The 26,386-nt window shown below is 37.6% G+C and overlaps 5 protein-coding genes across 6 annotated transcripts; 3 read left to right on the forward strand and 2 right to left on the reverse strand.

Annotated features, from left to right (window-relative positions):
- Window positions 1-306: 306 nt before the first annotated feature.
- Window positions 307-3,379, reverse strand: LOC139106013 (WD repeat-containing protein 43). Its single transcript, XM_070662457.1, has 6 exons — window positions 2,824-3,379; window positions 2,005-2,502; window positions 1,449-1,890; window positions 1,037-1,343; window positions 675-922; window positions 307-592 (listed from the first exon to the last, which is right to left on the reverse strand). The coding sequence occupies exons 1-6, from the start codon at window positions 3,019-3,021 to the stop codon at window positions 414-416; spliced, it is 1,872 nt and encodes a 623-aa protein (XP_070518558.1). The 5' UTR covers window positions 3,022-3,379; the 3' UTR covers window positions 307-413.
- Window positions 3,380-3,489: 110 nt separating this feature from the next.
- LOC139106025 (UBA-like domain-containing protein 2) lies at window positions 3,490-13,098 on the forward strand. Its single transcript, XM_070662475.1, has 4 exons — window positions 3,490-4,025; window positions 8,123-8,197; window positions 10,875-10,968; window positions 11,397-13,098. Exons 1-4 carry the CDS (start codon window positions 3,918-3,920, stop codon window positions 11,558-11,560), a joined length of 441 nt encoding a protein of 146 aa, XP_070518576.1. The 5' UTR covers window positions 3,490-3,917; the 3' UTR covers window positions 11,561-13,098.
- Window positions 13,099-13,838: 740 nt separating this feature from the next.
- On the reverse strand, window positions 13,839-21,959 carry Fab1 (fab1 kinase). The gene is made up of 14 exons (XM_070662445.1): window positions 21,717-21,959; window positions 21,378-21,586; window positions 21,092-21,281; window positions 20,764-21,001; window positions 20,490-20,696; window positions 20,200-20,414; window positions 19,792-20,134; window positions 19,349-19,709; window positions 18,963-19,233; window positions 16,187-18,881; window positions 15,543-16,093; window positions 15,018-15,350; window positions 14,775-14,936; window positions 13,839-14,689 (listed from the first exon to the last, which is right to left on the reverse strand). Exons 1-14 carry the CDS (start codon window positions 21,829-21,831, stop codon window positions 14,484-14,486), a joined length of 6,096 nt encoding a protein of 2,031 aa, XP_070518546.1. The 5' UTR covers window positions 21,832-21,959; the 3' UTR covers window positions 13,839-14,483.
- Window positions 21,960-22,104: 145 nt separating this feature from the next.
- Window positions 22,105-24,227, forward strand: Mrps5 (mitochondrial ribosomal protein S5). The gene is made up of 6 exons (XM_070662460.1): window positions 22,105-22,251; window positions 22,379-22,474; window positions 22,547-22,894; window positions 23,035-23,265; window positions 23,362-23,561; window positions 23,721-24,227. The coding sequence occupies exons 1-6, from the start codon at window positions 22,176-22,178 to the stop codon at window positions 24,108-24,110; spliced, it is 1,341 nt and encodes a 446-aa protein (XP_070518561.1). The 5' UTR covers window positions 22,105-22,175; the 3' UTR covers window positions 24,111-24,227.
- Window positions 24,228-24,525: 298 nt separating this feature from the next.
- LOC139106022 (cyclin N-terminal domain-containing protein 1) lies at window positions 24,526-26,372 on the forward strand. 2 transcript variants are annotated; one of them, XM_070662470.1, is made up of 5 exons: window positions 24,526-24,691; window positions 24,872-24,973; window positions 25,104-25,387; window positions 25,482-25,697; window positions 25,861-26,372. In XM_070662470.1, the coding sequence occupies exons 1-5, from the start codon at window positions 24,625-24,627 to the stop codon at window positions 26,131-26,133; spliced, it is 942 nt and encodes a 313-aa protein (XP_070518571.1). In that variant the 5' UTR covers window positions 24,526-24,624; the 3' UTR covers window positions 26,134-26,372. The 2 variants fall into 2 exon arrangements, with proteins under 2 accessions (XP_070518571.1, XP_070518572.1); XM_070662471.1 differs by having other exon boundaries at window positions 25,113-25,387.
- The last annotated feature ends 14 nt before the right edge of the window (window positions 26,373-26,386 follow it).

Raw genomic sequence — 26,386 nt, forward strand, 5'->3', positions numbered from 1 at the left:
CACATTTTTAATAATAGAATTTCACGTTCTTATTACACGTACTTTGCATACGTGTAAATCTTATTTGAGCACTAAAAACATATTTTATTTCACATTACAATTTTTAATATTTAAATATAGTATTGTTTGAATCAATCTAATAATAAATTAACAATTAGAAGGAATATGAAAATAGTTGGTGTTATTTATTCGTTATCCGGTGGCGCGCGTTTCGTAATATCTAGTTCGTATATAAATTGTACATTTGTATTTCTCTTTAAAAATATTGGATATACAAGGATAATCATTACGAACAAGAAAAACACATACACTTTCTCGATTGCTTTATTAAAGCGTGGCATTTTTTGGCTTTTCTCCAAATTTTCACGTTTGTAATAAAAATAAATGTCTCGGGAAGGAAAAAGTATCATTTTTCAGCTGTGTATGGAGTCATTATCATTATCCCCATCATCGTCATCCTCAAATTTGACACTTTTATTATCTTCTTCGTCTTGCTCTTCTTGAACATCTTGGTCGGACATTTCTTCCCAATTATCATCAGATTCGCTGCTTAAATCGACATCGTCTCTATCGGCACCCTCATCCGATGAATCTGCATATATATATATTTAGTAACAAAATTTAATGCTGTTAAATTTATAAATTTTTTTAATATCATTGTACATCATATTTACCTTGATCTTGATAAACAAGTAAGCTCTCCTGAGTTTTATCTTTGTCGTCTTCATCATTAGCTTGAGATATTTGTCCTGTTATAAGAGAAACTCTGCCTTTTAATCTTTGTAGAGCCGTTAAAAGCGCTAACTTTGCATCGATGAAACTTAGAATAGGACTGAGTATCTCTGCGATATCTGGTCGTGACATTAAGTGCGCAGCATGAGTCATTATTATAGTTTGCAACCACATTACTGCAATTTTACTCCTAAACGTAGATAAAATATTTTTAGAAAAGTTAATATACAAATTGTAGTTTTACAAAAAATGGAATTTAGCAAAATCTCATAGAGGAAAAAATATAATGTAATAATATAATTACATATATGTTTTGCCTTGCAACATAAGAGTTAGTTCTTTAAGCAATGGCGTGATTGCTTGCACGGGTAACTTTGCGATAGTGTTACGAATTACAGTTTCATTTTTTGTAAACAGCACCGTCGTTAAAATGGTTTTATCTTTGCTATTTAACGCTTGCATCAACAACTGCGTCATGTTCGCTCCTTTCGTCGATATCTTCCCTTGTGCATTTGAATCTGCATTTAAACTAAGATTCTCCAATCTATCCTTTAAAAGTAACTGAGATCCTGAGATTGTCCTACTTCTTTTCTGTATCGAAGCTCCCATTCCTGTGGTGTATTATTTTTTCATTGACTTACAAATATTTACTTATATTTACTTTATAATAAATTATAAGAAAAAGAAATGGAGATATAATTATAAAACATTATTACCTGGGGCAAGATATTCAGCATCTTCTATCGTTGTAGGTTTTAGTTTCGAAATTGTCTCTTCTTTTCTTTCTTTAGACTTTTTTGTATCCGATCTGATTAAACATTGCACTTTATCCGAAAAGTCAGGCACAACTTTTTCGAATGTCAAGTTTAAATAACTACCGTATGCTAGTAATAGTTTTTCGTCTTCAGTTAAATGACCTGCCAAAATTGGGATCTGTTGTACAGTTTCTTTTTGATTGGCATCTGCAGCTACTGCGATGTTAAGAGACGGTTTTAACGGCTTGGTATGACCATTCGGTTGATACTTGAATAATTGTGCTTGACCCGATTGAGTGGTAACTAACACAACAATTTGCAATTCTTCTGCAATAAGTATCGAGATGGACGTAGCTTCGTCTTGCATGGATAGAGTTGCTATCGATGTTTTATCATTTTTATTCTATATAAAGATAAAATATCATGTTATAAAAATTAGATAAAGATATACAAGATGGCTTGTGTCCGTGCTATAAATTATTTTAAATATTAAAAGAAAAAACAAACTGCAACATACTTTATCTAGTGCCCACACAGAGAGATGACTGTCCGCGTGAGCACCACTGATTAGGTAACTGGTTGTGCCATCTACTTGTACAGTCTGAAGAAAAGTAACGTTATTCGCATGTCCCGTAAATGTACGGATCAATTGTTTTGTTGTTAAGCTCCACCACTTAATTATTCTTTCTGCAGACAGCAAGGATTTTCCATTAGGTAAAACTGCCAAGGCTGTCACTTTTGCTTTGCCAGATTTCCATTTGCATTTAATTCCATTTTCCTGAAGACTCCATTCTACTATATGGTAATCATTAGCTGCTGTGATTAGTCCAGTACTCGGTGACCAAACTATCGCCGTAACAGTGGAGGTATGGCCATTCTCTAACAAAGAGCTAACGGATGCAGCTGCTACATCGTACAAAGTAATCTTTCCATTGGCAGAACCCATTGCCACGACAGATTTATTATCAACTTCTTCTGAAATTGATTTTTTCCTGCGCTTCTTCCTTGGCAATGGCTAAAACATAATAAATAATAATAATAATAATTTAAATAAATAAAAAAAAAACAAAAAAAAAAAAGCGTTATACAATATATTTACCGAAAAATCGAGCGTAAGATATTTTCGCTCAATAAAATGATATACATTTAACATAAACTTTTCTAAATTTCGCATATCGATAAAATTAAATAAAACGAGATATTTATATGCAGATTAAATATTAGTATGGATAAGTAATGAAAAGTATAGGGGTTTCAAAGTTGAATCGTGCACAACAAATATGTATATAAAGCGGAAAATGTTATGCAGAGTTTCGAGAACACATGGCGCATTTACCGATACATTGCTCGTCGATTGCGGGCTCACAGAAATCCATCCTATGACATTGCAGGGCGACGATAAATGCCGATTGGGGGTGTACTCGTGCTTTAACCGGCCGCTCGCTGTCTCCCAGATCTTCAATTTACCGTCGTTACCGCATAATGCGTAATATTGACCATCCTGAGAGAACGCGGAACGTCCCGTGCTCGCCATCTTCCTCGGACAGGTTTACGCAGGAAATCTCGGTGAATCTTTTTATTCAGTGAAAAACGCGTGCCTCTCTTTTTCAAGATCTAACCTGACTTTAACCTCTCGTTGCTCTGCAAGCAACACGCGTGCGATCCATTGTGGCATGAAATACCTAACTTGACGCAGATTCGATCTCAAACGATTCCTTCAATCGCCATTGATGAGGTGCGTTCGGACTCGGAACTTCGTAGCCAACTTCAAGCTTTAAGGCGCCAGCGACGGCTTTTGCGCCGCGCGGTGGTCACGGCACTACGTGACGTAATTGCACACATCAGCTAACAAGTACGTATGTATTATACATACGTGTACTGCACACTTTACTCAGTTTCCCTTTTCCCCTTCTCTCTTCCGCTCCGCGCGCCGCCGCCGCCGCGTCGTCGTCGTTACTTGTCGTTGTGGTTGTCGTCGTCGTCGTCGTCGTCATCGTCGCCGCCGCCGTCGCCGCCGTCGCCGCGCGGCCGTAGCGCTCTCGCGGCAGTCGCGGTCGCCTGCGATGAGTTTGGTTTTGAAAACAAAGGGCCGCCCGTCGTTTACCGTGGAGTGTCGTGTCGTCGCTGTCACGCGGCTCGCGCGTAAGTAAACGGGAGCGCCTCCGTCCGCATTCGCAAGCGCGGCGCAGACGACGGAAGCCGTCAAGTCGGGGACGAGTCGCGTGTGCACGAGTTCGCGGACCCTCGTTCCGTTCAGCTGTTCAACTCGCACGTCTGTCCGTCCGTTCTTCCCACTGTACGGAAACACTTGGCCCTTGTTTTACCTATCTCTTTCTATCTCTATCCTTCAGATATTCCCCGCCTGATACTCCTCGTGACAATCGTCCTCGTCCTGTCATCGCCGGATAACGTGATCGACGCACAAAAAAAATGGACGCACTCCGGGAGCAGGTGATGATCAATCAGTTTGTGTTGGCTGCGGGATGTGCCAGGGAGCAGGCGAAGCAGTTGCTACAAGCGGCACATTGGCAATTCGAGGTGAGAGGAAAAATTAAGAGCTCCAAGTCGACGAAGGTGGCGAGAGACACCGCGGAAGGAGGATTCCATCCGAGTCTTTTTCGCTTTAGCGTGCGTATGTTGCACACGCTTGCGTTACGCGCTCTGTACTCTCGGCTCGGACAGTTCATCTACGTAAACAAAGCGACGAAAATGGCCGCCGCCGCCGCCGCCGTCGCCGTCGCCGTCGCCGTCGCTGGGCTCTCTCGGCTTTAAACGGTCGCGTGGAATCCCAACGAACGGAAGCGTGTCCTCGAGTCGGAGGGTCACGACTCGCGGAGAACGAACGGACGCCGTCGCGACCGCGTTCATTTATCGTCGACGGCTCGACGGGGCCGTCTTGTCCGCTTCATTCATAAAAATCACGCGACGTCGCTAACGCAGAAGCGATATTCACAAATTGTCTTTATCGGACGGTCGCCTCCTTCCTTTCTCCTCCTCTCCCTCCCGCGGTCGACGAAAATGTGTAGCATCGTGCAACAGCGACCGTAAATATTACGCGGAAGACCGGTGGCTGTGATCTTATTCTATGACTCTATGATCATTATCTCCGAGTCGCTGCTTTCTACTTTGTGACCCGGACCGTTCGTTTCTCAACGATCGTTATCGACTTATTGACAATTGTTCCTTTTGCAGGGTATCGAATTGTGCCAGTTACGTCGTGCCATTAGGTGCTCGAGAAGCCGCACGCGATATCGTTGCTCCAGCTGGAGCGTGTTTTCCGGAAGCTCTTCTTCAGGAGAGCCGCGAGGTCGCTCGCGCTTTCGCGCACGCAAAACATCTTCATAGCCCGATTGACGGACGTAGGACGACGTAGAAGGATCGATAATTGCTATTTGCGAGGCGAGTCACGTTGGGCGCCGTGTTTACACGCGCGTCTTCTGCGATCCTGTCAGGTAGCCGACGTGTTACACAATCCTGCGGGTCACATTGAAAAGAAAAAAAAAAGAGACAGAGAAAGCGAGTTGCGAATTTCGGCCAACGCCAAGTCCACGGCTCGACAAGCACGCGAACGGGTCTCGTCTATGTAATTTTCCGCAGACAATAGGTTTCTTGCCGCTGTTGACACAGAATCCGATTTTCTCGTGCATAGCTTGGAGAATTTACTTTTTTTTTTTATTTTTTTTTAGCAATAAATCTCGCAAAGTGAAGATGATCGTTAACAATTGTTAAACTAGGATATCTCATTTTTCAATAAGCGTTATAATGAAACTCAAAATAGATAGATATCCTTTTTATATGCTTTTAAGCAGGATTTGCGATTGAAATATCCTTCGAAATTAATTTGGTACATTTAATTTTAACTGAATGTTAAATGTTTTGAAACATTTTAATTTTCCTTGTGTAATTCAACATTTTTATTCGAGTATATTTATTTGTAATTCAATCGCTTGTATTATTTACATTATTTACTTGTCAGAGCAATAGGAATAGATGACACGGTAAGTTTCTATCCGCTCGTTCGGCGATCACGTAAAAAATCACTCGACGCACACGTCGATAGATCCTGTGTAGGAACGGGGAGAGGGAGAGAGAGAGAAGGTGCGAAGGAAAGAGGGGAAGTTGTATCGCAACACGCTGGGGTGTTAATGCATCGCGATTAGAGCTAGCACGAGGAAAATCTTTCTGTGTCTTTGACCACAACGTAAACAATGCGGCAATGTGTATTTATACACGCCTCGTCTCATTCCGCCTCGTCTGGTCTCGCCTTGGCACGTACGTAAACGTTAGCTCACATCAGTGCAGCGCGATATACACAGTGTCCCATTATTGTACCGTATTGCATCAATCTATGGTAGACGCTTAACGGAGCATCCGTTTTTCAAATCGTTATCGCGGGTCGTGTCATCGCTCGTTTCATTTTTAGATTTTTAACTTTGTCAATTTTATCGTTGGCTTCATTAAACCCGGAATAGTTGTTGTTTCGCGCACGTGAAACTTTTTCTCGTTCTCATATATTATCGTGTAAATTCTGATTTCAACAACCCGTGTCGCTAAACGGCCGCGAGGTAGATAGATAGATAGATAGATAATAACGCGAATGGCTGCAATTCTCTCTGAGAACTTTCTCCGCTCGAACGGTGGCGTGTTAAGACGGAATTGTGCTAACCGAAGTCGTCGTCGAACTTTGTGTGTATTTACTTTTGGTTAAAGTGAATTTTATCCTTTCTTTATTACTGGGTTTTTTTTTTTTTAACAAATTGACGATATGAGAACTAGAAGAAAATTAATATTTGGTTTAAATTACAATTACGTAATATTAAAAAATTATTTGCGCACGGCAAAAGAAAGATTACCCCCCCAGCTTCTTCCGAAACGATTTTTAGGTTTGAAAAAAATATTCAGAATGTACTAAGGTACTAAATAGAAAATAGAAAATGAATTTTATATATATAATCGCGTCGGTGCCAATAATTAGAACCGTCAATATTTATCGCGCTAATTATGTAACTGGCTGAAATTAAACGCGGTACTCTTTGAAACGTACCTAGAAAAAAAACAAATCTAATTTTTATCAGATAAATATGTTTTCCAGCCTGTGGCACTCCAAAATTTGTTTGTCGCTTTTGATCTTCAAATACTTATTATATTTACCCAGGCAATGCTTTTCTTCTATTTTTTCTTTTACTAATCTCTTTTCATACTTGTATTTTGTATCCGTGACGGCGAATAGATACGAAAAGAGCGCATACGTAAAGTAGATCTACCTTTGTGCATTTATTCCTTTCGCTGCAACGCTCTGACCGAAATATGAAACGCTCTACTTGCCACGCCGGCCTATTACATTCTTATGCTAATGCCCTCAATGTATCCGAGAGTATCGAGTATCCCCGGCGCTTTAATTAAACGTCAATGGTTGAATGTCATGGTATATTGCGTAACGCGTTCGCCTTGCAGCAACCGAACGTTTGACTCGCTGCCACCTCGATTCCGCGCGCAATGTTGCTCTAATGACATTATACTCGTATACATATATATATATATATATTAATATTTTTAGCAAACTCCCATTATATTATTTGATTGTTGTCGCGAGTCGTGGGTAGTCGCCAGGTGTCGAGAAGTGGAGCGGGCTGTTTATAGATAATTATTGATACGCTAATAACCGCTGATAACTTGCGGCCCGCTGAAACTCCCATCGCGCGCTACCACGGTTATCAGCAATTATCGGATATCTTTATCGACGGCTCTCGGCGAATGCAAACGTATGGTTACCCGATGCCGCGGGATCGATCGGATATCGATACGTTTAAGTATCGGACGATACCAACTAAGCGGCTCCGCTCCGATCAGAAAAGGCCAGAACGGGCATTTCGCGTTGACATCTGGCAACGAGTTCTCATTCGGTTTGTCCATCCGCCGTTCCTAATCATAGAGAGAGAGAGACTGGCTATACACGATCCCTTGTCGTAGCCGATCAAGATTAATGCGCGTCAAGACGCAAAAACGCACCGAAAGAACTTAATCTCAACGTCTCTTTTTTCCGCCAAGCTAAATTTATTTTCATCTATTTAATCTATTATTTTTTATTTACTTTGTTATTTTGATAGAAACAAAATTAATTTTTTAATAATTAAACTTTGAAACTGTTAATTTAATTACTGTAGCGTAGATATTTTTTTTTTTACTTAATTTTATTTCAAGCTGAAAATATAAGAGGAATATTTGTTAGAAAAATATTTTTTGGGAAACTGGTAATTTATCGCATTTCTCTTTAATACTACTTTTATTACCTGTTATTATTTCACGGTTATATGTAGGTAGGTATGATTACGAAAGTGGAAGCTTTAGGTGATGATCGAGTTTAATTCAGAATTGTATCTAAAAATGTTATAATTTCGTCTATTATAATTTAGGTAAAAAGAAAAAGAAAAAAAATGAAGGCCTGCAGGAAAGTCGGGAAAATCTTTAAAGATTAAGTATTTAGTTAAGTTTAGCTCGAGTAAACATCCTGCAACGTATTTATTTCCAGACACAATAACGCGCAATAAACTATTTAGCGTATTATTTTTATACGTGCTCCACGTATTATCTAATCAAGCGTGTTTCAACGATCGTGCTTTTTTTTCCTGTTGCAGACCGCTCTCAGTATTTTTTTCCAAGAGGCGGCGATACCTTCCTGTGCGCAAGGAGCCGGCACCCACTTCGGTCAAGTAAGTTTTTCTCGCCGTTCGTTTATATCGTATTTTTTACTACACGTCCCGCGCCAATTCGAAGGAAGAGAATTATACGCACGTATCGTAATACCGCATCAATGGACCGTCAGTTGTGCTTTACGCGATAAAGCCAGGATTCATTTCTTATCGTTTTCCACGCGCAACGTATGCACCTCTACCCAATGCTGCGAATATACCTTACATTTTCATGACTCGCGCGGCGTAATCGTCATCGATGTACGAAAGGAAAATCATTGATAAAACCGCGGGATGGGTCGCGCTTTAACCCAAAGTGATTCACCTTCGTCGTTGATTCGATTGCCGCCTTTGTGAAATTATCTGTGATTCGTTTACGACGAGTCGAGCGAACCGTTTTCGACGGCCACGTTTCGCGTCAAGTGACATAACTAGAGTCGCGTTTAAAGTGTGTCGGCGTGCGAGCCGGCTCGACTGGGGTGTTTCCATCTTATTGATTATTCAAAAGTAGGTTCGCAGCGAGCGCGAGAGATCACGGAGAGGTGCTGAGAACCGCGGCGGGCTAATACAGCCGGGCAATTCGTGAAAAGCAATTCGTCTCTTCGTTTTCCCTGTCGCGCGTCACGTTAATGCGCAAACACAGCCGCATCACAGGTCGAAAAATCGATTCCAGCGCGTGTCTGACCTTCACGGGCTCGACTAACATCCCTTCCGCGACGATTTATCCCGCTCTCTTTGATTAATTACCCGTTTTCTCGCGTAATTTCGTTATTGCGCCAGACAGCCCCGCGCGAATGACGATCATGGGGAAAATAATTAGTCTATATAAGGACCGTGATCCATCGAGAAAAATAAGTACCAAACGCTCGCGCTTACAAGTATTCTGGTATCTGGCCGAGAGATTCAATTTCTACTTCCGGAGTTGATGCAATAAAACAGCGCTAACGCAATAACGATGAAAATAACGACGCAATAACGTTTTATCTGCAAGTTTCACAAACGGCTGTAATTGGCAGGTCAATAAATTCAGTCGGACGCTTCGGGAGAACCGGTCACGGAGGGACTCAGCCGCCGGCAAATGTCAAGATCAGATCTTTTATTTTTTTTTTTTTTTAATCAACTTTGATATCTAACGAAAGCGAAGGTGATGGCGATTCCGAGGACAAAAGACCAGGGTGAATCGTTGGCGGCAATTCGCGCTAACTGGGAGGATTCCTATTCTCGGTCGGCGCATTCCGACCGGGTTCTCGCGTGCCAAATCTTCTCCGTAGGACGGGACTGGGCATCGTAACTTCCCGGATTCCTCTTATAACCGGCCTACGATTTGCATATCTTTCGAGGACAAAAGTGGCTCTGTCCAATTACGCGCAATGTGACTGGGTTACTTCACAGGCGCGTTTCGACGTGTCGAACATCAAACTGCTCGAATATACGTCTCGATCGTCGGACTTATCTCGGACAAACAAGGATTTATTAATAAAAAGTATTTCGAATAGGTAGCAAAACACGCGGGTTTTTTTTTCTTTTTCATTTAACCATTTTTACACGTAATTGCATAAATGCGGGTATTTGAATAAAATTATGAACAAGCGACTAGTTGAAAGGAATAATTTGAATTTTATTCCGGCACGGTGAAACGTAAAATATATATATTTCACGAAACATTTATTTTTGAACGATTTTATTTAAATACTCTAACACACAAAATGGTAAAACAAATCGACTGACGTAAAAGAAATAAATAACCCATTGCGTTAAAATAATCGTTTACGTATTTGTTTTAAAATCATTCCGTTTGAATATCAAACTGCAGCAGGAATTTCAAAGGTATTAAAGACATGTATATATTTGTATAGAAAATTTTAAATAAAAATTCGTTTCTCTAGAGTATAATGATAAAAAAATATTAAAATGTCTATGTTTTTCTTTAAGCTGCGCGTGTGCGTTTCGTGCATATAAATTGAACGAGCGAAGGAAAAATCCACCTTTCAATATTTTCGTGAAATAATCGCACAAAAAAGTCAACGAAAATTTATTTTTTTTTTTTTTTTAACAGAAAAGAAAGCGGAGGCATTCGATTCAGAATAAAAGGCATAAGGCGCGAAATGTATTTTGCATTTTTAAAATTATCTTTTATGATGTTTTGTTGATTAAACTGAAATGTAATCGAAACCGTCGAAATCATTTAATCGAGGTAATCTTATCTGCTGAAAGTTATGTCGTTTGTTCATGAAACATTGACCGAAAACACGAAAATCAACAAGATTTACTTTATGAGAAAACATAGTCAGTGGTGGTTATTTAATACCCGCTTATCGACGAATTATCGTAGCCGGTCGTTGCCATGCTAATACACGTGTTACCGTATTGTTTGGCCATCGTATCTGTGTACCTGACCGTCGTCACATGCAGGAGCAGACGGGTTCAATAACCCCGTTAGCCCTGGTTTTTCACGATAGGTTTCTTGCTCAAATCAGCTTGTACTTGTGAGAGAAAGATATAATCACCTTTGGACTAAACTATAATTTTTTTTTATTTATTTCGATTAAAAGAAAAGTTTTTAGGCAACTTAATTTATTATAATAAAAAAAATGTATATAAATCTTTTATGATACTTTTAAATTAAAAGTTTTTTTTTTTTTTTTAAAGTTAATTTTTATTAATTTTGAATAATTCTAAAAAAAACTTTTCTTTGTAGATAACACCATGTAACACGCCAGCTACTCCACCAAATTTCCCGGACGCATTACTGGCATTCTCCAAAATGTCTGCAGGTGAAAAAACTCCATCGGGTAAGTTATTTATAATAAATGCACTTTTAATAAGCTAGTAATTAAAAATAATGATAACATGATTTTTTAAATATTGTCACTAGCAAGTTCAAAACGTCAGTTTTTTTTTAAGATCGGAAATATATGAGATAAAGGCGAAAAAAATTAAATTAACTGTAATTTTTCTTATATATAATTGAATTTTTCTTTAGATACTTTTTGTTTCGTGTAGTATAAAAAATCATAACGAGATAAAAAAAAAAAGAAAACTATTATATAATTAAATATTGCCGGCATATTATCAGCAAGTTAAATAACGCGATATGCTTTTCACACTTACGTGCATTATGTAATTGAGTGATAAATGCTGTATTAGTCATAAAACTGACAGAAAGGTGGTTTGCAATATTTATAAATTATTTCAACTCATTATTTTATAATTATTACAGGAATGTCTCCAAGCCAGAATGGATTTCAGGCAAATTCGGCACCGATGGCAGGCATCGTGCAGCATCACACCGCTAGTGGCCGGTGTAGCGCGTCCGGTAACACAACACAGCAGCAGACGCAATCTCAACAGACACCATTCGGCCTGGGCGAGCCACAGAGATAAAAATGACTGTGCTAATTGGCGATGCGCGAGCACGAAACACGTCACGTAGATGCGTGTGATAACGGTTCCGGAGAACGAAATAGTGCGCTCTAAATGCAGAAGAGTGAGAGAGAAGAAGAGAGAAGTGATAAACGTACACACGAAAAAGAGGAAAACTCTTTGTCTTCTGAGGAAAAAAAGAAAAAAAAAACGCGTCTGTCTCGAAAGAGAAACTAGGATGCTTATGCAGATTTGATCTGAATTACTATTAGATCATTAACGTTATTCACGCACAATAATCCAAAACGTGAATATTCAGTTACGTGCAAACACGCGCGGCCGAATCGGAGTGTTGATTTCCCCGATGATGCCCGAGAAAGTATAACACATTTTGATCGCTAGGTTCTTTTCTCGGCTTCCTCGAGACACGTCTAGCATAAAATGATTGAGTGGTCCGCTATATATATATATATAAACATACAAACGCATACAAACCCGCACGCGTGTATATACATATACAATATGGCCGGTATAAAATGCGGAATGAGGAAGAAGAGACGAAAATTATATAGTTTTTTTCTCTGACACATCGGGACCACTCCTCGTAGGTCCAAAATGGTCGAGGACATGGACAATTTGGAATGATCGCGGCACTGCAAGAACAGCTCCTTCACTCCAATCTGACTTCCTTATCTCCCTAGACGCTATAAACGTGACTGTTGTTTCTCAGATTCACCGTACATCACCGTTAGACTAGAGGATGATTTTCCGCTATCACTTCTACACCACAGTACAAAAGAGTTGCGAGGTACAATTTCCCCGATTACTCGAGAACTTTATCGCACTTTTTTGCGGAAGTTAAACGGGCAAATGTACCCTGGAAAGCAGATATGGCGTTTGCTGCTACGACGGCGGCTGCTAGCGTACGTGACTTCGTGTGAGATTCGATGCATCCCACGGCACAATGTACGTGCGCTAGCTGCCGTCGCCGCAGTTAACGCCACATCTGCCTTTCAGGGTACGTATCTTTAACATAGTTGGAAGACGAAATTGCACACAATGACTTCGCGGACATTTATTTAACTATGAAACTCGAGTGTTTTATTATGATCCTTTCGTTGTTCTCGTAAAATAGTGATGCTTACGGTACGCGTTACCCGCACGTTTCCATAAGCGATATTTCAATGGTATAAATATAAATATACGAGGCTAAGTATAATAAAGGAAGTTCTAATGTGTAAAAATTTGTAAAAAGAGTACCCCGAGTTACATAATGTTCGTTTTACATGATAAATAACTGTGTAAAAAGTAAAATAAAATCAAGGAAGATGTCGCGAGTTATAAGAGTATAATTAGTTTAAAGGATTGATTCAGGAAATCAATATGTCCGGTGAATATAAACGGTGAGAAATTTTCGATTCTGTTACTTCAGCTACTCGCGAATACCCTACAAGTTATTACCTAGTTTTACGCAACACTACTTCACGATGTCCACAAAAGTACGCTCTTGTATGGCAGCTGGCAATATGATTCTGATATTATATATCAATATCCGAATATATGGAATTCTGTATTTTTCATTATATTTCTCGTGACATACATAGACGATTATTCGTACCATAGGACACATATTTATTTTCATAAAAACTATTCGATGTAGCAATGAATTTAGTTCTTTACAGCTTTTTAGAAGCTTCTTTCTAGTTTGAAGTACCTGTTTCTTCGTCGCAGCCTTATTGAATTATATCAAACGTAAAAAATTGTATGTATTTTTTTCTTTTACCGTGCATTTGTCAAAATATCATTACTCACGTGTACTTTTTTTAAGTACATATAGAAAAGTAAATATAGTTTTATGAGAATATATAGATTTATTGAAAAATTATTTTTAATTTATTTTATCAATTAATAATGTCAAACCTTCATGTTACAAGAATTAACTTATTTTAGTATAGAAAATATTCACAAGATTTTGCGCCGTTAATATTGAAAATAATTCGATACGGCAGTGCGGAAACAGGATCCTCATGTAAAACCACTAACCGAGAAGTTATTTTTTATAATCTCTTGATATGTCTGACAGCTAAATGTCTTTATAGACATATTTTATTTGTAGTTATGTGCTGATCATAGTAACATTTTTTTTAGTTCCAAGCTTAATTTGATAATTTAACTTTTATGCAATAATATTCAGGCGTCGTATAATTTAATAATGGAATTATGTAAATAATAGATATTTAGTCGTAAGAAAAAAGAAAGGTACTTGGCAAAGTACGAGATATTTTTTCCAATAAGGTACACGCTTTAATATCTTCCTTACGTTTTTGTGTACTGTCTAGGCTGTATTCAAAGATAGTTTAAAACTATCGATGAAGAATGAGAATGTTTTACCATGTTAAGATTATGATTATTGTTTATTTGACTATTACGAAGATAAATAATAGTCATGTATATAATTTTGAGAAATGAGATAAAATATTAATAATGGTGCTTTTTTTATTTTTTATTAATTTTTTTTTTTTTTTTAATCCTTGCATTTTAAAGTTTGGGAATCGATAATTGCCTTTAAAGCATACTATAAAACTGCTACTATGTACATTTGCTTCAATGCATACGGTGCAATATATGTATATACATACATGTAAATGTACATACACGTAATCTCGTTCAAAGTAGCCGTAAAAGCTATTTCCGTACGAGAAGTTAAAATATCGATTTACGTTACGTAGCAATTAATAAGTTATTTAAAACTGGTAACTATCAATATCACTTTCTAATATTTTCTTGAGTACGTTGTTTCGCGGTATAAAATATACAAATAAATTACGAAAAGACAGGACGCGCTCATATTTTCTCCAACGCATATAAAAAATTTATACCGATTATATAATTGCTGCATGTAAAATCACGTTTCAGTTTTAATTTTTTACAAGCTATTACTGCGTTACTGCGGTGGTATTTCGACGCTTCTACCTAGACCCGACCATCTATCCGGTACCGGTAAGAAGTAGCGGTGCATCGCGGCTATGAACCTGGCACGATATTCCTGCGGCGATATTATAGTCGGTAGTTTACCCTGGCCACCTAGTATACCGGATTTCTTCACCATCGTTTCTAGCTTTTTGTCCCACGTGAACGTTCTTATATAATCTACAATAAATTGCAAGAAACGTCAAATGAAATTGTTATCAATTGACGAAAAGAAGAAAATATACCCCTAGTGATTATGCCTTACCTATTATGCCAAGTACGAGCTCGTCGGAGCTCGGTTCTAATCCCACTAACAAGGAATAGTCCATTACAGAGTTATCGGCTAAGAACTTGGTGTCCTGCTCGATGGCTCGATTTAACACTGCTTTCGAATGCGACCTTATGTACAGAGGAGAGTCACAACTCACTAAAATGCAAATTTTATTATTAGTTTTACAAAAAAAAAAAAAATCGTAAAATTTAGGAATAAATCTTCAAGTATACGTACTGTTTAACAAATTTTCGTCCAGTAAAACCAATTCACCTTCATGGCACGTATCATCTGGATTTACCAGACGATTTCGTACGGATCCCTTCAGATCGAATTTGTCGGTAATGTTGCGATTATAAAAAAGGTTTTCCATTATTAATACGCTAGTACGAAGTGCCGCGCTGGTCGTGTTGTTTTTGAACGATACTCTGTAGACGCCGACTATTTTGCCAAGTAACGTCGGTTGCTTAGTTTGCTGACACTTTTCCATATAAGCGAAATAGTTGGGCGCAAAGTCGAGGAAAATCTGTAGGTCGAGTCGAGACATTTCTTTTATGATAAATCTATCATCTGTAAAGAAATAATCGAAATCAAAAATTTGTAAAATGTTTTTATCCGATTGCACAGATTAATTATAGTGACGTGACGGTGAGTCATATATATATATATATATATATATATATATATATATATATATATATATATATATATATATATATAAAATTCTTCAGAATAGATAATTAAATGAAGCGTATATCATACCTCTACTCTTACAGAAAGCGCTGCCACTTTTTCCACCTCTCGCCGTCCACTGAACAGTCCGACTTAAGCTTCTCGTGAAGCCGTCTTCGCCGCAAGGCAAAACGTTCTCCCTTAGTGCAGCGAACTGCGCGGCAAAGTATATCCTACAGAAGAAATTGGTTGTAACATCGTTGAACTGCACTTCGATATCATTCTGCTGCTTAATCGCTTTTTTTTCGTCTTCGAGGTCGGAACCGACAACGTTACTACCGCTCGCTTCTGCGTTTGACACATTCTTGTCTGATTCAATAGGACTGCTGGCTGAATTAGGACTGTTGCCTCGAAAGAAGGATAGCATCGATGACCGCTTGAATTCGCTTAATTGTGCGAGATCGAGCGTGCTGTCTTTACCTTCGGGGAATTTACGTTTACTCAATGGACTAGGATTTAATTCCGGTCCCTTTGCTGTACGTAAGAGTTCCTGCAACGCGTGTTTATAGTCGTGCGAGTCCAAAGCATACGCTATGATAGATGAGAGCTCGGATTCGTAGACCACTATGGGTACCACGGACCTGTAAAAGAAATGCGAGTATATATGTATATTTATTTTATACATTTATTAAAGTAAATACTGCAAAATTAAGATTGTAAATTATATAACAAACCCAAGAGGTAGCAGGTAGTGCTCCGAAGGTCCCAAAGGATTCGATATTGTGTGGTTCACAGAAATGGACGGTAGCAATTGCGATAGGATGGTTTTCTTCTTCTTTTTTTTATCCTGAGCGTCATCGGAAGATAGCGGCAGAACGTCAGAGTGCGATCTCTGGTGCATTTTTGGCGAGCCCTGAGGTGGAGCGACATCGTCGGGATTGTTTGCTGATTCCAGGTGCTCATTGTCAGAATTGTCAACCATTTCGGACGCTTGAAAATCATTTTGCGCCGCTGCGATTGCGTCGATAGCGTTATAATCGGCCGACATGGGGCTCAAGTCCTCGACCTGCGACTCCGACGCGGTGTCCTCGGTAATGTATCCGTCAGTTTCGACTATGCTGTTGCTGCCGACCGTCATGGATCGTTCAGTGAATCGCCGTGGACGTTCATCCTTTTTCTTGGCTGATATTTCCGACAATTTGTTATTCCACGTGAATACAGCCTCCGCAATAAGCCGTTTAAGTATTACAATCCCGTCCTCGATCCTGAACATCAGATTTTGCACTTGTTTTTCGGACGTCTTACCTTCTAATTTTTTATTTTCCAATGTTGGTGAGGTGAGCTTTAATTGAATTTCTTCAATTTTGTTCTTAAAGTATTGCTGATCTTTAGCTAGCTGCTGCTTGGCGAGGTTCAGGAGTTCTAAATCCGTCTGTAAACTCGTCACTTTCTCTCGTATCGCCGTAAATACCTCGTCGCCCTTTAACGTCACGCTCTTCATTTCCTCAATTACGTTGATGTGCTGCTTCGGATCGTAGATGATGGTGATTAACGGTGGCGGTAATGAAATTTCCCATTGTGAGATCTTGGTGAATTTAAACACCGCCAACATGTTCTTGCGAGTGAAATATTGATAATGATCGTGATGCAAGGAATGTTGACATGCGTCCATCCCGCGTTTCGCGTAAACGCCACCGTAGAAGCGTAACTCGAGATACTTAGCAAACGACAGGCACCACGTATCACCCGACATTGGTACTACCGGCGACACGCTCTTACATTTAACGCATTTACTCCACATCAAAATCTGATCGGTGTCCTCCTGTACAAACGGCTCACAGCTCATTTCGCTGAGGCTGATGTGTAAGCAACCACCGTCGTGCGCGAAGCGTCTAACGTGTTGAGCAATTTGCGCACGACAGTTTTGTGCTGGACACTTGTACTCCGTCGTTAAGCAATAACGTTCTAGAAAACGACCAAGTGCAATGTCGTTCTGGCCGTACATCGTCATGTTTACAACCCAGGGATTTACGCAGAATGCCGGAGTGTCGTTGCCGGTGTGCGAGAAACTGCAGAATAATACGGATAAACGCTGGTGACTACTGAGATCCAAACAATCCGGCCAGGAAGGCATCTGCTGTTCGTTGCTCTCGAATGACGCTGGGAATTGCTGAATTCTATCAAGCAATACGTTGTGCGTGGGGTAAATTCTATTACCGCACGCGCGAAAATTTGCCAGAAGACTTTGCACCTCGCGATCATCGATGTCCGTGGTCAAACGAGCCTGAACGAACGAATGCTGCGGTTTTAGTTTGATATTCGTGCATTCACGATTTTCAAACTGCTCGCTCACTGTCACGCTGTTCGTTCTGGTCTCCTTGACTTTATCTAAAAATTGTTCCGAATAGTAGATCTCCCGCGGAAAGAAACTCCTCAGGACGCAATTTCTTCCAGGTTCGGTCTCCAAATAAGGTATTGAAAATTTTAAATAAGGTGATACGCTCAGCACTGTGTCCTCAAGCGCCTTCTTAAATTTGTTGAAAAGTGGAAAATCAGCGACACTCAGTTGACCACTCGGACTCGTATGATTGAATACATCTTCGTCATCTTCGTTTAAATATTGATGTAACGGGTCACTTCGATCGCTTATGGACTCTCCATAGATACGTTTCTCTTCGGAGGATATTTTTTCTTTTAACTTTATTTTGTCAGGGAGGTCATCGGATTTTTGTTCAGCACACGTATCTTTATTTTCTAATAGTTCTACGTCATCACATACTTGAGTAACATCGGAATCCAAATTCAAATTATTTGCCATTAAATCTTTAGATTTATCATCATTACGTGGAAGCGTATCGTTCTCGTAAGATACTTTTGGAGCAGTATTCTTCGATTCGTGTACAGATGGTTTCAATTTTGTCTTAAATAACTTTAAAGTGTCGTAAGGATCCGAATCTTCTGATAACATCGATGATACCTCTTTTAAAGAGTTTGCATTTACAATATACTCAGATTCATTTTCATTTTTTATAGGTGTACTTGAATTTGTTTGACCAATTTGTATCTTCTGCTCATTGTTAGAGATACTTTCATGATTTTGATTTATTTTCAATGATTTTGGTTTTTTTATCGCATCGATTGCGTGCATTTGTTCATTACAGTTTTCAAGTTTCTCGGTGTCTTCGTCATTTGAAATATTTTTTTGAGATGTTTCGTCCAGAAACGAATTGTCTTTAGGTGACGGTGGTTTAGCGAATTCATCCATAAGAAATGACTTTTCAAGGCGCCACGAGTAAGCCGCGAAGATCATCATCGACGTGACGTTTTTTACTTTTTTTAATTCGGATTGCGATCCGCCTCGCAATACAATTGTCGCGCCTAAATGTGGATTTGCGCAGCCTTCAAAATACATCAATGTCTTGACACCTCCTAAAAAAGCAATAAAAAAAAAATATTAATATTACGAAAAGCATATAATTATTTATGTTTTACACGTATGAGAATACTTACTTCGTTCATCTGGAAAATTTCTTAAATAAAATTTCTTACATGTGCCAAGCATATATCTTGCACTTATATGTGCGTCTATAGTATTTACAATATTAGCACCTGTGCATCGCGCGACTCTTTTTAATACGCTAAGTTTCACGTTTAGCACTAATGTTACACCACATTCCCTTAATCTATCCTGAGCTAATCTAGCTACCGATCGATGTACTAGAACTACATCTGGACCTAGAGCAGTAATTCTTGCCACTGTATGCCCCAAATATTCGCTTTCCTAGAAATTTAATAAAAAAATTAAGATATTAAAATTTTTTTTTTTTTTAATAATACAAATATCAGAATTAATGCAAAAAAAATGATTTAAAATATTTGAAAAGTTTATAATATACCTGCATCATTACAGGTTCTAAACTTATCAGCTTGCCTTCTACACGCTGATACATTAATCCGCATTGTAACAATAAGATTTTCGGGTGAGCGATCATAGCGTTCATACCACGATGAGCGATATTTTTACTACATATTATGCCAGATACAATCTCGCAGTCGTCTCTGCTATCACCGGGACATTTCTTAAATTGTACATATTGTCGAATATCCAAATTATCTGCGTCATGATTCAAATCCGGTCTAACTTGATCTACTATCTGATGTGTGATAGACAGAATCGTATTCGACCATGTTTGTGATAAGCCTTCTTTGCTGAGAAGTTGTTTAATGAAAGAATCTTCATGCGCTTTATATGCAGATCTGCAAAGAAATACAACTGTGTTTTGTTATTCTATCCTCCATTATTATTATCATTAACTATTAAGTATAAAAAAAGACTTACGTTAAACACTCGTAAGCACTTAACTCGCAAAATGCTGTTCTCAGATTTGTCGCTTTGTGCCAACCATTTTTTTCCTTGAATTCGTGCACTTGCAATGTATCGCTTAAAAGATCGTCGCACATCTTGAGATTGCAGTCATGCGATTTGAGGTTTATTTCCTTCTGCTCAATTATTCCATCGCTACTGTCGACGGAAATCACGGTTAAATCTTCCGATGTCGGTCTCTTTAATGTGACAGTGGACGCTTCTAGATTTAAATCCAAATAAAAGCTCGAGCTAGATGACGGTAAACGGCCGAAAGTCTGAGAATGCGAGCTCGTTGGTCTAGTTTCACTTTCGGAATCTGTAAATCGAATATTATTTAATGTTTATTTCGTAATTAAAACAATCTCGATTTTCTCATATTACCGGTAGCTGAATCATGCTGAGGAATAGTTTTAACCCATGCCGGCTCTTGTGCATCACACGTCGTTCGTTTTTCCGTTAACAGGTCTATATTTTGCAAGGACGACAACGGTACGGGTCTAAATACAATTGCTGAATCACTGAATACGTAATCCGGGACAACTGATTCGATAAAACCCGCCTCTAATAATGCTTGGCCTATTGCAGTTGCTTGAACACTAAAAGAAATGTAATGCCATAATCTTCCTTCGAATTAAAAATAGTAATTTAACACTTCCAAATCGAGCATGTACCGGGTGGCCGCTTTATGCTGAACTATCATCCAATTCACTAATTCGTTTGCCAGAAAACAATTATGGTAGCTCTTCAACCGAATTCTATGCGTTTGCAATTGAATTGCTTGACTAGAACGGAATAATTCTTCGCAGACCATTCTTAAAGAAGCTGAATTTTGTAACACAAGCGAGCGTTCCTGCGACGTTAAATAGCTGCCGCTAGACCTGTAAAACACACACATGATTCGTAAGAAACGAGCGTACATAGATGTGCGCAAATTAATTTTATTACCGTCCAGTAGCATAATTTTCTTCCATGTATCCCACGCTTGGTTTTCGACATACCGACGTCTCATCGCACATGGTTTCGTTAGAATGCTTTCGTGTTAACAGAGGTGAATCATTTCCATATTTCACTTGAAGATCTTCCTGCAGAGCTTTTAAATCCGCCGATAAATCACTCCTCATATCTGACGATTGCAAGTAAGAAAGAACTACTTTGCAGCAATATGTACAAACTCTAAGATCCCCTAAAAAGTTTATAAAAAAAAAAAAAAAATCCGTAACGTAAGCGATCATACATATATACTTCTGTATTTTCATTAATATTTTTATAATACCAGTGCATCCCATGATTTTCCCTGGTATTTGATCAGAGCAACACTTGGAACAGAAAATTTGCCCGCACACCCGACAATGATGCCTTCGTCGAAATGTTGTAAATCTTTCGCCACACTCGTAACATTGTTTGCTCACGCTATCTGGCATCCAGTAATTTCTTAATTGAGAATCCTTATACGAACGTAGATTCTACGTGAAATAATTATCATTATCGCAAATTTTACAAAGCATTAGAGTAAAACATACTCTTGCAAGGTATCGAGTAAAAACATCGATAAAACTTACGTTACTTTTTAGTGCTACGATATTACTAATGCGCTTCAGAACATTTGGTAAACTGCGTCCTTCACTAGTATCTAATGGGAAATTTATTATACTTGTGCTATCGTCATCTGGGGTTTGCTCGGTGCTTTCCGAGCACTGCTTCCAGGATTCCGAATCTGAAGAGCTACGCTCGTCATTGTTAGAAGACACGGTAGAGTCATTAACGGTATCTAAATTATTTTACAATCGTGTCAGAAAGTATTTATTTGTCATAAATCACTTAGATTATTATAAAATCGATATTAATTTAATAGATTACAAAAGAAAAGCTGATAAACGTGCATACGTGCGGATACTAACTTCTGGTGAAGCTGAAGAACTTGGAGAAAAGCGATGCCACGACAGGTTGACTCTCTTCGGGACTCAACGGAGCAAACTCCGTGAGTTTCGACGGTGAGTTCATGTTTTTGTTCATTTTCGCCGATATTACCTCTTCGCGCACATTTTGAAGTCAGACGGTGCCACGACGCTTAAAAGCGTACGTCTGTCTCGATCACCACTGCAGCTGATCATATTAAAGCTGTAGTTACAGTACGAGTTGCATATGTAACCGGACGGCTGTTGGAATTAAAATCAACCAATCAGTACGAAGCATAGTAGCGTCGACGACGATGTGGATCGACGCGTACGCATGTACGCACACTTGGAAAATATACTATTCGCTACATACATATACATCGATATACTCTACATAAGAGAGCCCAACTCGGAAGCCGCGATTCCGAGTTGGGCTCTCTGACTTCTATATTTGAGCAAAAAATGGCTTCGATTCGAATATTACGTGTTTGTGGACTTTTAAGAAATTCGACAAGAAATATTCCGTTTATAAATAGTGGTATGAAAAATAAAATTATGTGTCGCACGTATAATTTACACACAATATATATTTATTCTAAATTAATATACCAATTTAATTTAATTGCTAATTTTTACTTACGCGAGGTTATAATACATCTTTTCAGATGCACGTAATTTATTTACTACCAATCCCTCATATCTGTTAAAAACGCATATGCCCTTAATATGCAATACGAGGAATTCAACATTTTTTGTTAACAGTAAGTTTCAGACGTAATATACAATACTGTTACACATTACTTTATCTTGTCTCATGTATGTTCTTTTTGTAGAATCTGCAGATGAATTGTGGAAAGGTGTGACAAGTGTCAGTAATGCAGGAAGACGTAGAGGTAGAGCAAAAGGTTTGGCAAGAAAAAGAGATTTAAACAGAGGTCAACTTATTGGTGTAGGAAAAATTCCAATACAATTTCCTGGCCTTAATACACCTGTTTTTAGAGGAAAAGAACTTCTTAAACAGGAAAAAATGGCCATAGATCCTGAAAGACAAGAAAAACTAGCCAAAATACGACAATCCTATCAAAAGTCAAAGAGAATAAAGTTATCTCCATTAGAACGTGGTTGGACAAGTGTTCATTTGGGTGGTAGAAAAATTGGGCCACCTGATCCTGTTGGAGAAGGTTATTATAATTATAAATAATTATAAATAATCATATTTGAGTTGCAAAATATTTTGATACTTAATATTTTTTATCAACTTTTCGTTTTTTTGTTTTATATTTAATGACATCAAAATTACATTAATACATTTATTTTTCAGATACTTTTGAAGGCTTTGAAACTTGGGCATTGGAAAATAAAATGGTAAATTGTATGAGTGGTAATTTAGGACGTAAGAGTAGACAGAGTATATTTGTTGTAACTGGTAATGGAAATGGTTTGGCTGGATTTGGGTTAGGAAAAGCACCTGCAATGAAAACAGCTTTAAAAATAGCAAAGAATAGAGCGGGCCAAAGATTGATGTATATTCCTAGATATAAGGAGCACACTGGTAAAAAATTAATTACATATGATACAAAACTTATACCTTACCTTGCTTATGGTTTGCCTTTTAATAGTTTTACTTTGTACTGTGATTTTATTTCAGTGTTACATGATTTTTTTACACAATTTGGAACCACACAATTATTTATAAAGAAAATGCATGAAGGATATGGACTTGTCTGCCATCGTGCAATAGCAGTCTGTTGTAAAGCAATTGGCATAAAGGATTTGCATTGCAAGGTGGAAGGTTCCAAGAATTTACAGCATATTATAAAAGCTTTCTTCATTGGTTTGTTGCAACAAGTAAGCATCTGATATAAAAAATGCTAAACATCAATAAAACTTAATTTTTATATCAAATAAATCGCAAATTAATTCTACAGTTTTAATATTTTAATTGTTATATTATTTAAAATATTAATCTACTAACTTTTAATTAAAAATAAAATAAAACGCTTACAGAAATCATATCAAAAACTAGCAGACGAAAAACGATTGCACTTAGTTGAATTAAAACCAGAGAATGGAAATTACCCAGTAGTGATTGCTTCACCATTACAAGTTAGAAAGCCAGAAGAAGTGCCATCACATGAAAACCTTGATCTTGTTCACCACGTTTTGAATGATAGAATACCAGTGCAAAGAAAGAAATATCCACCATTCTACACAAAACTTCCGTCTTGGCAAACAAAATTAGTGAAGCTAGAACGATTACGGCACTTTGATGAAACGAGACTAAGACTAGTAGCAGAATATGGAGCATTGCATAGTTTTTTAACTGAAAAGTATCCAGAGGCGAAAGTGCGCCAAAGTAAGTCAAAGTCTAATAAAGATGAAGAAACTGAGGAATAGAAAGCATTTTTGCGAATGTCCGTACGTATAAATAATTACGTTTATGTTGTCCATTCTTTATTAGATTTAATAAAGAAATTGTAGTTATTTAACAATAAAGATCCTTTGATTAGGAAATGACATTTTTAACTAATAAATTTTTTAACTTTTGTCATACCCGCGCATGCATTTATACATATATTCTCAATGGAATATATCCGCATCCTATATTATATATTATATTGGCCTATGCCTAAGAATTTTTAAAGATAGCGTGAGTTAAGAAATTCTATGTATTTAAATTGGCCAATTAGCAAACTGATAACGCTCAGAAAATTTGCTTTATCATTCGCTTTTCCGTTGAAACGATTGTCCTATTGGATAAATTAAATACGATCTGACATTCACTTGTATTTCGGCGAAGTTCAAACTCTTTTTCCCGTCGTGAGTATACCAATCTATTTTGTAATATTTTGTGATGGCCACATAATGGTACCGCGTACACAATTTGTTAAATATAAGTAGATAACTGTACATGTTATTTCCCACTATATTTCGTGAGTCAAACGATTGGAATATGGATCTAGATGCTGCTTACATCGGTAATTGCATTTATTTATTCGAGGCTATTAAAAAAACTATATAATAAAGTATAAATAAGGATTAACAATATTTCTACGTTCGACACATCTCAGTTGTTAAACTTTTTCTTTTAATATAATTAATTTTACGTATATAATTTTATTAATTATACAATTGAATGTCATTCAACTTATTGCTAGAGCCATTAATTGACGATTGGGTGGAACAGCTTCAGCAAACTGTGAAAAACGAAAGGCAGGAACAAATTGTCAATGCAGCAAACTTTGCCATACCATTTATAGGTAGGCAATGTTAGAGTATATGCGTCTATGTGATATGTACGATAAATTAAGAGACGTTGAGAGAAACACTTGGACAAATAACGATATCGTTTTTGTACAACAATTGTTTTAAATTATCTAAAATAATTAGCTATTCCAGCTTCTACTGTAAACGCTGCCTTCAAAATAGCGGAGTACTTGGAGCTAGAATCAAACGTCAAGTATATGGCCGTACAATTGTATGACACATACATATGGAAACAATTCTGGGAGCTCTATAAGACTGAGATTTCGAATGAAAATAATTTCTCCGAAATGTCATGGTTGTGTAAAGTTAGCACAAAAAGCTCTAAGCAAACGAAATTAAGTTTAATGTCATGTTTTCAGTTGGCATGCAAAATGGATTCTCATTCCGGTGTTTTAAGAATATCGCAAGTATATTAAAAGATATATATTTTACAGCAAATTAAAATTTTTTACGATTCGAATAAATCTTAACAGATAAAATTATGCTGCTTGTTCTCACTAGATTCTTAATATTCTACATTTGATTGACAAAGAAGCTGTATATACTCCGAGTATGATCTCGTCTTCAGAAATTAGAGTTTTTAAAACGGTAGGATTTAAAATGCCTCTCTACACTCCGCTGCACTGCATCGAGATTCTTCTCGCGGCAACAGGTCTTGGAGAAAACCTAAATATGATTAATATTTCGACAGATTTGTTAGACTTGGCTTACCTACAGGTTTGAAGATGCTCTTAACATTTTTATCTTTATTTATTCTCATTTATTTGTTCCTTCGATTTATAATATATATATATATATATATATATATATATATATATATATATATATATATATATATATATATATGTAAACGTCACTTAAAAAGCTCTATTAATTCCAGCATGACAGACTATATATGCAATTTTATTTACATTATACAGACAAAGATAATTTGCATATGGAACACAGAGCCAAGCAGATGATATCGTTGAAGTCAAATTTACTTTTTTTAAGCGCGGCAATAGTATATTGTACGACATTCTTTTTGTGCTTGGATACAAATGTCTCAGAAGAGCAGCTACTCATTACAAAATTGGCAGAATTATCAAGTACCACTAATAAAGATATCTCCAATATGGCCAATACATTACTCTTAATAGCGACGCAAGAATAACGCAGGGTACAATTAAATATAAAATATATATTACGTGATAAAAAAATACCCAAGTATTACAACAAAAGATGTGGCATCCCCGTGAACGTATCAAGTGTTGTATCTTACGTATGAAGAGAAAGAAAAGCAATTACGTACCGTACACTTAAATGCATAGCTACAGTCTACGTGTTTGTTATATTATTTGCTCAAGAAAATTAATAAACTGAAATATTGTAACACGTCGTGTGCGGACGGTACCAGATCTCTTTCA

The sequence above is a fragment of the Cardiocondyla obscurior genome, linkage group LG10, assembly GCF_019399895.1.
Source record: "Cardiocondyla obscurior isolate alpha-2009 linkage group LG10, Cobs3.1, whole genome shotgun sequence".
Taxonomy (NCBI): domain Eukaryota; kingdom Metazoa; phylum Arthropoda; class Insecta; order Hymenoptera; family Formicidae; genus Cardiocondyla; species Cardiocondyla obscurior.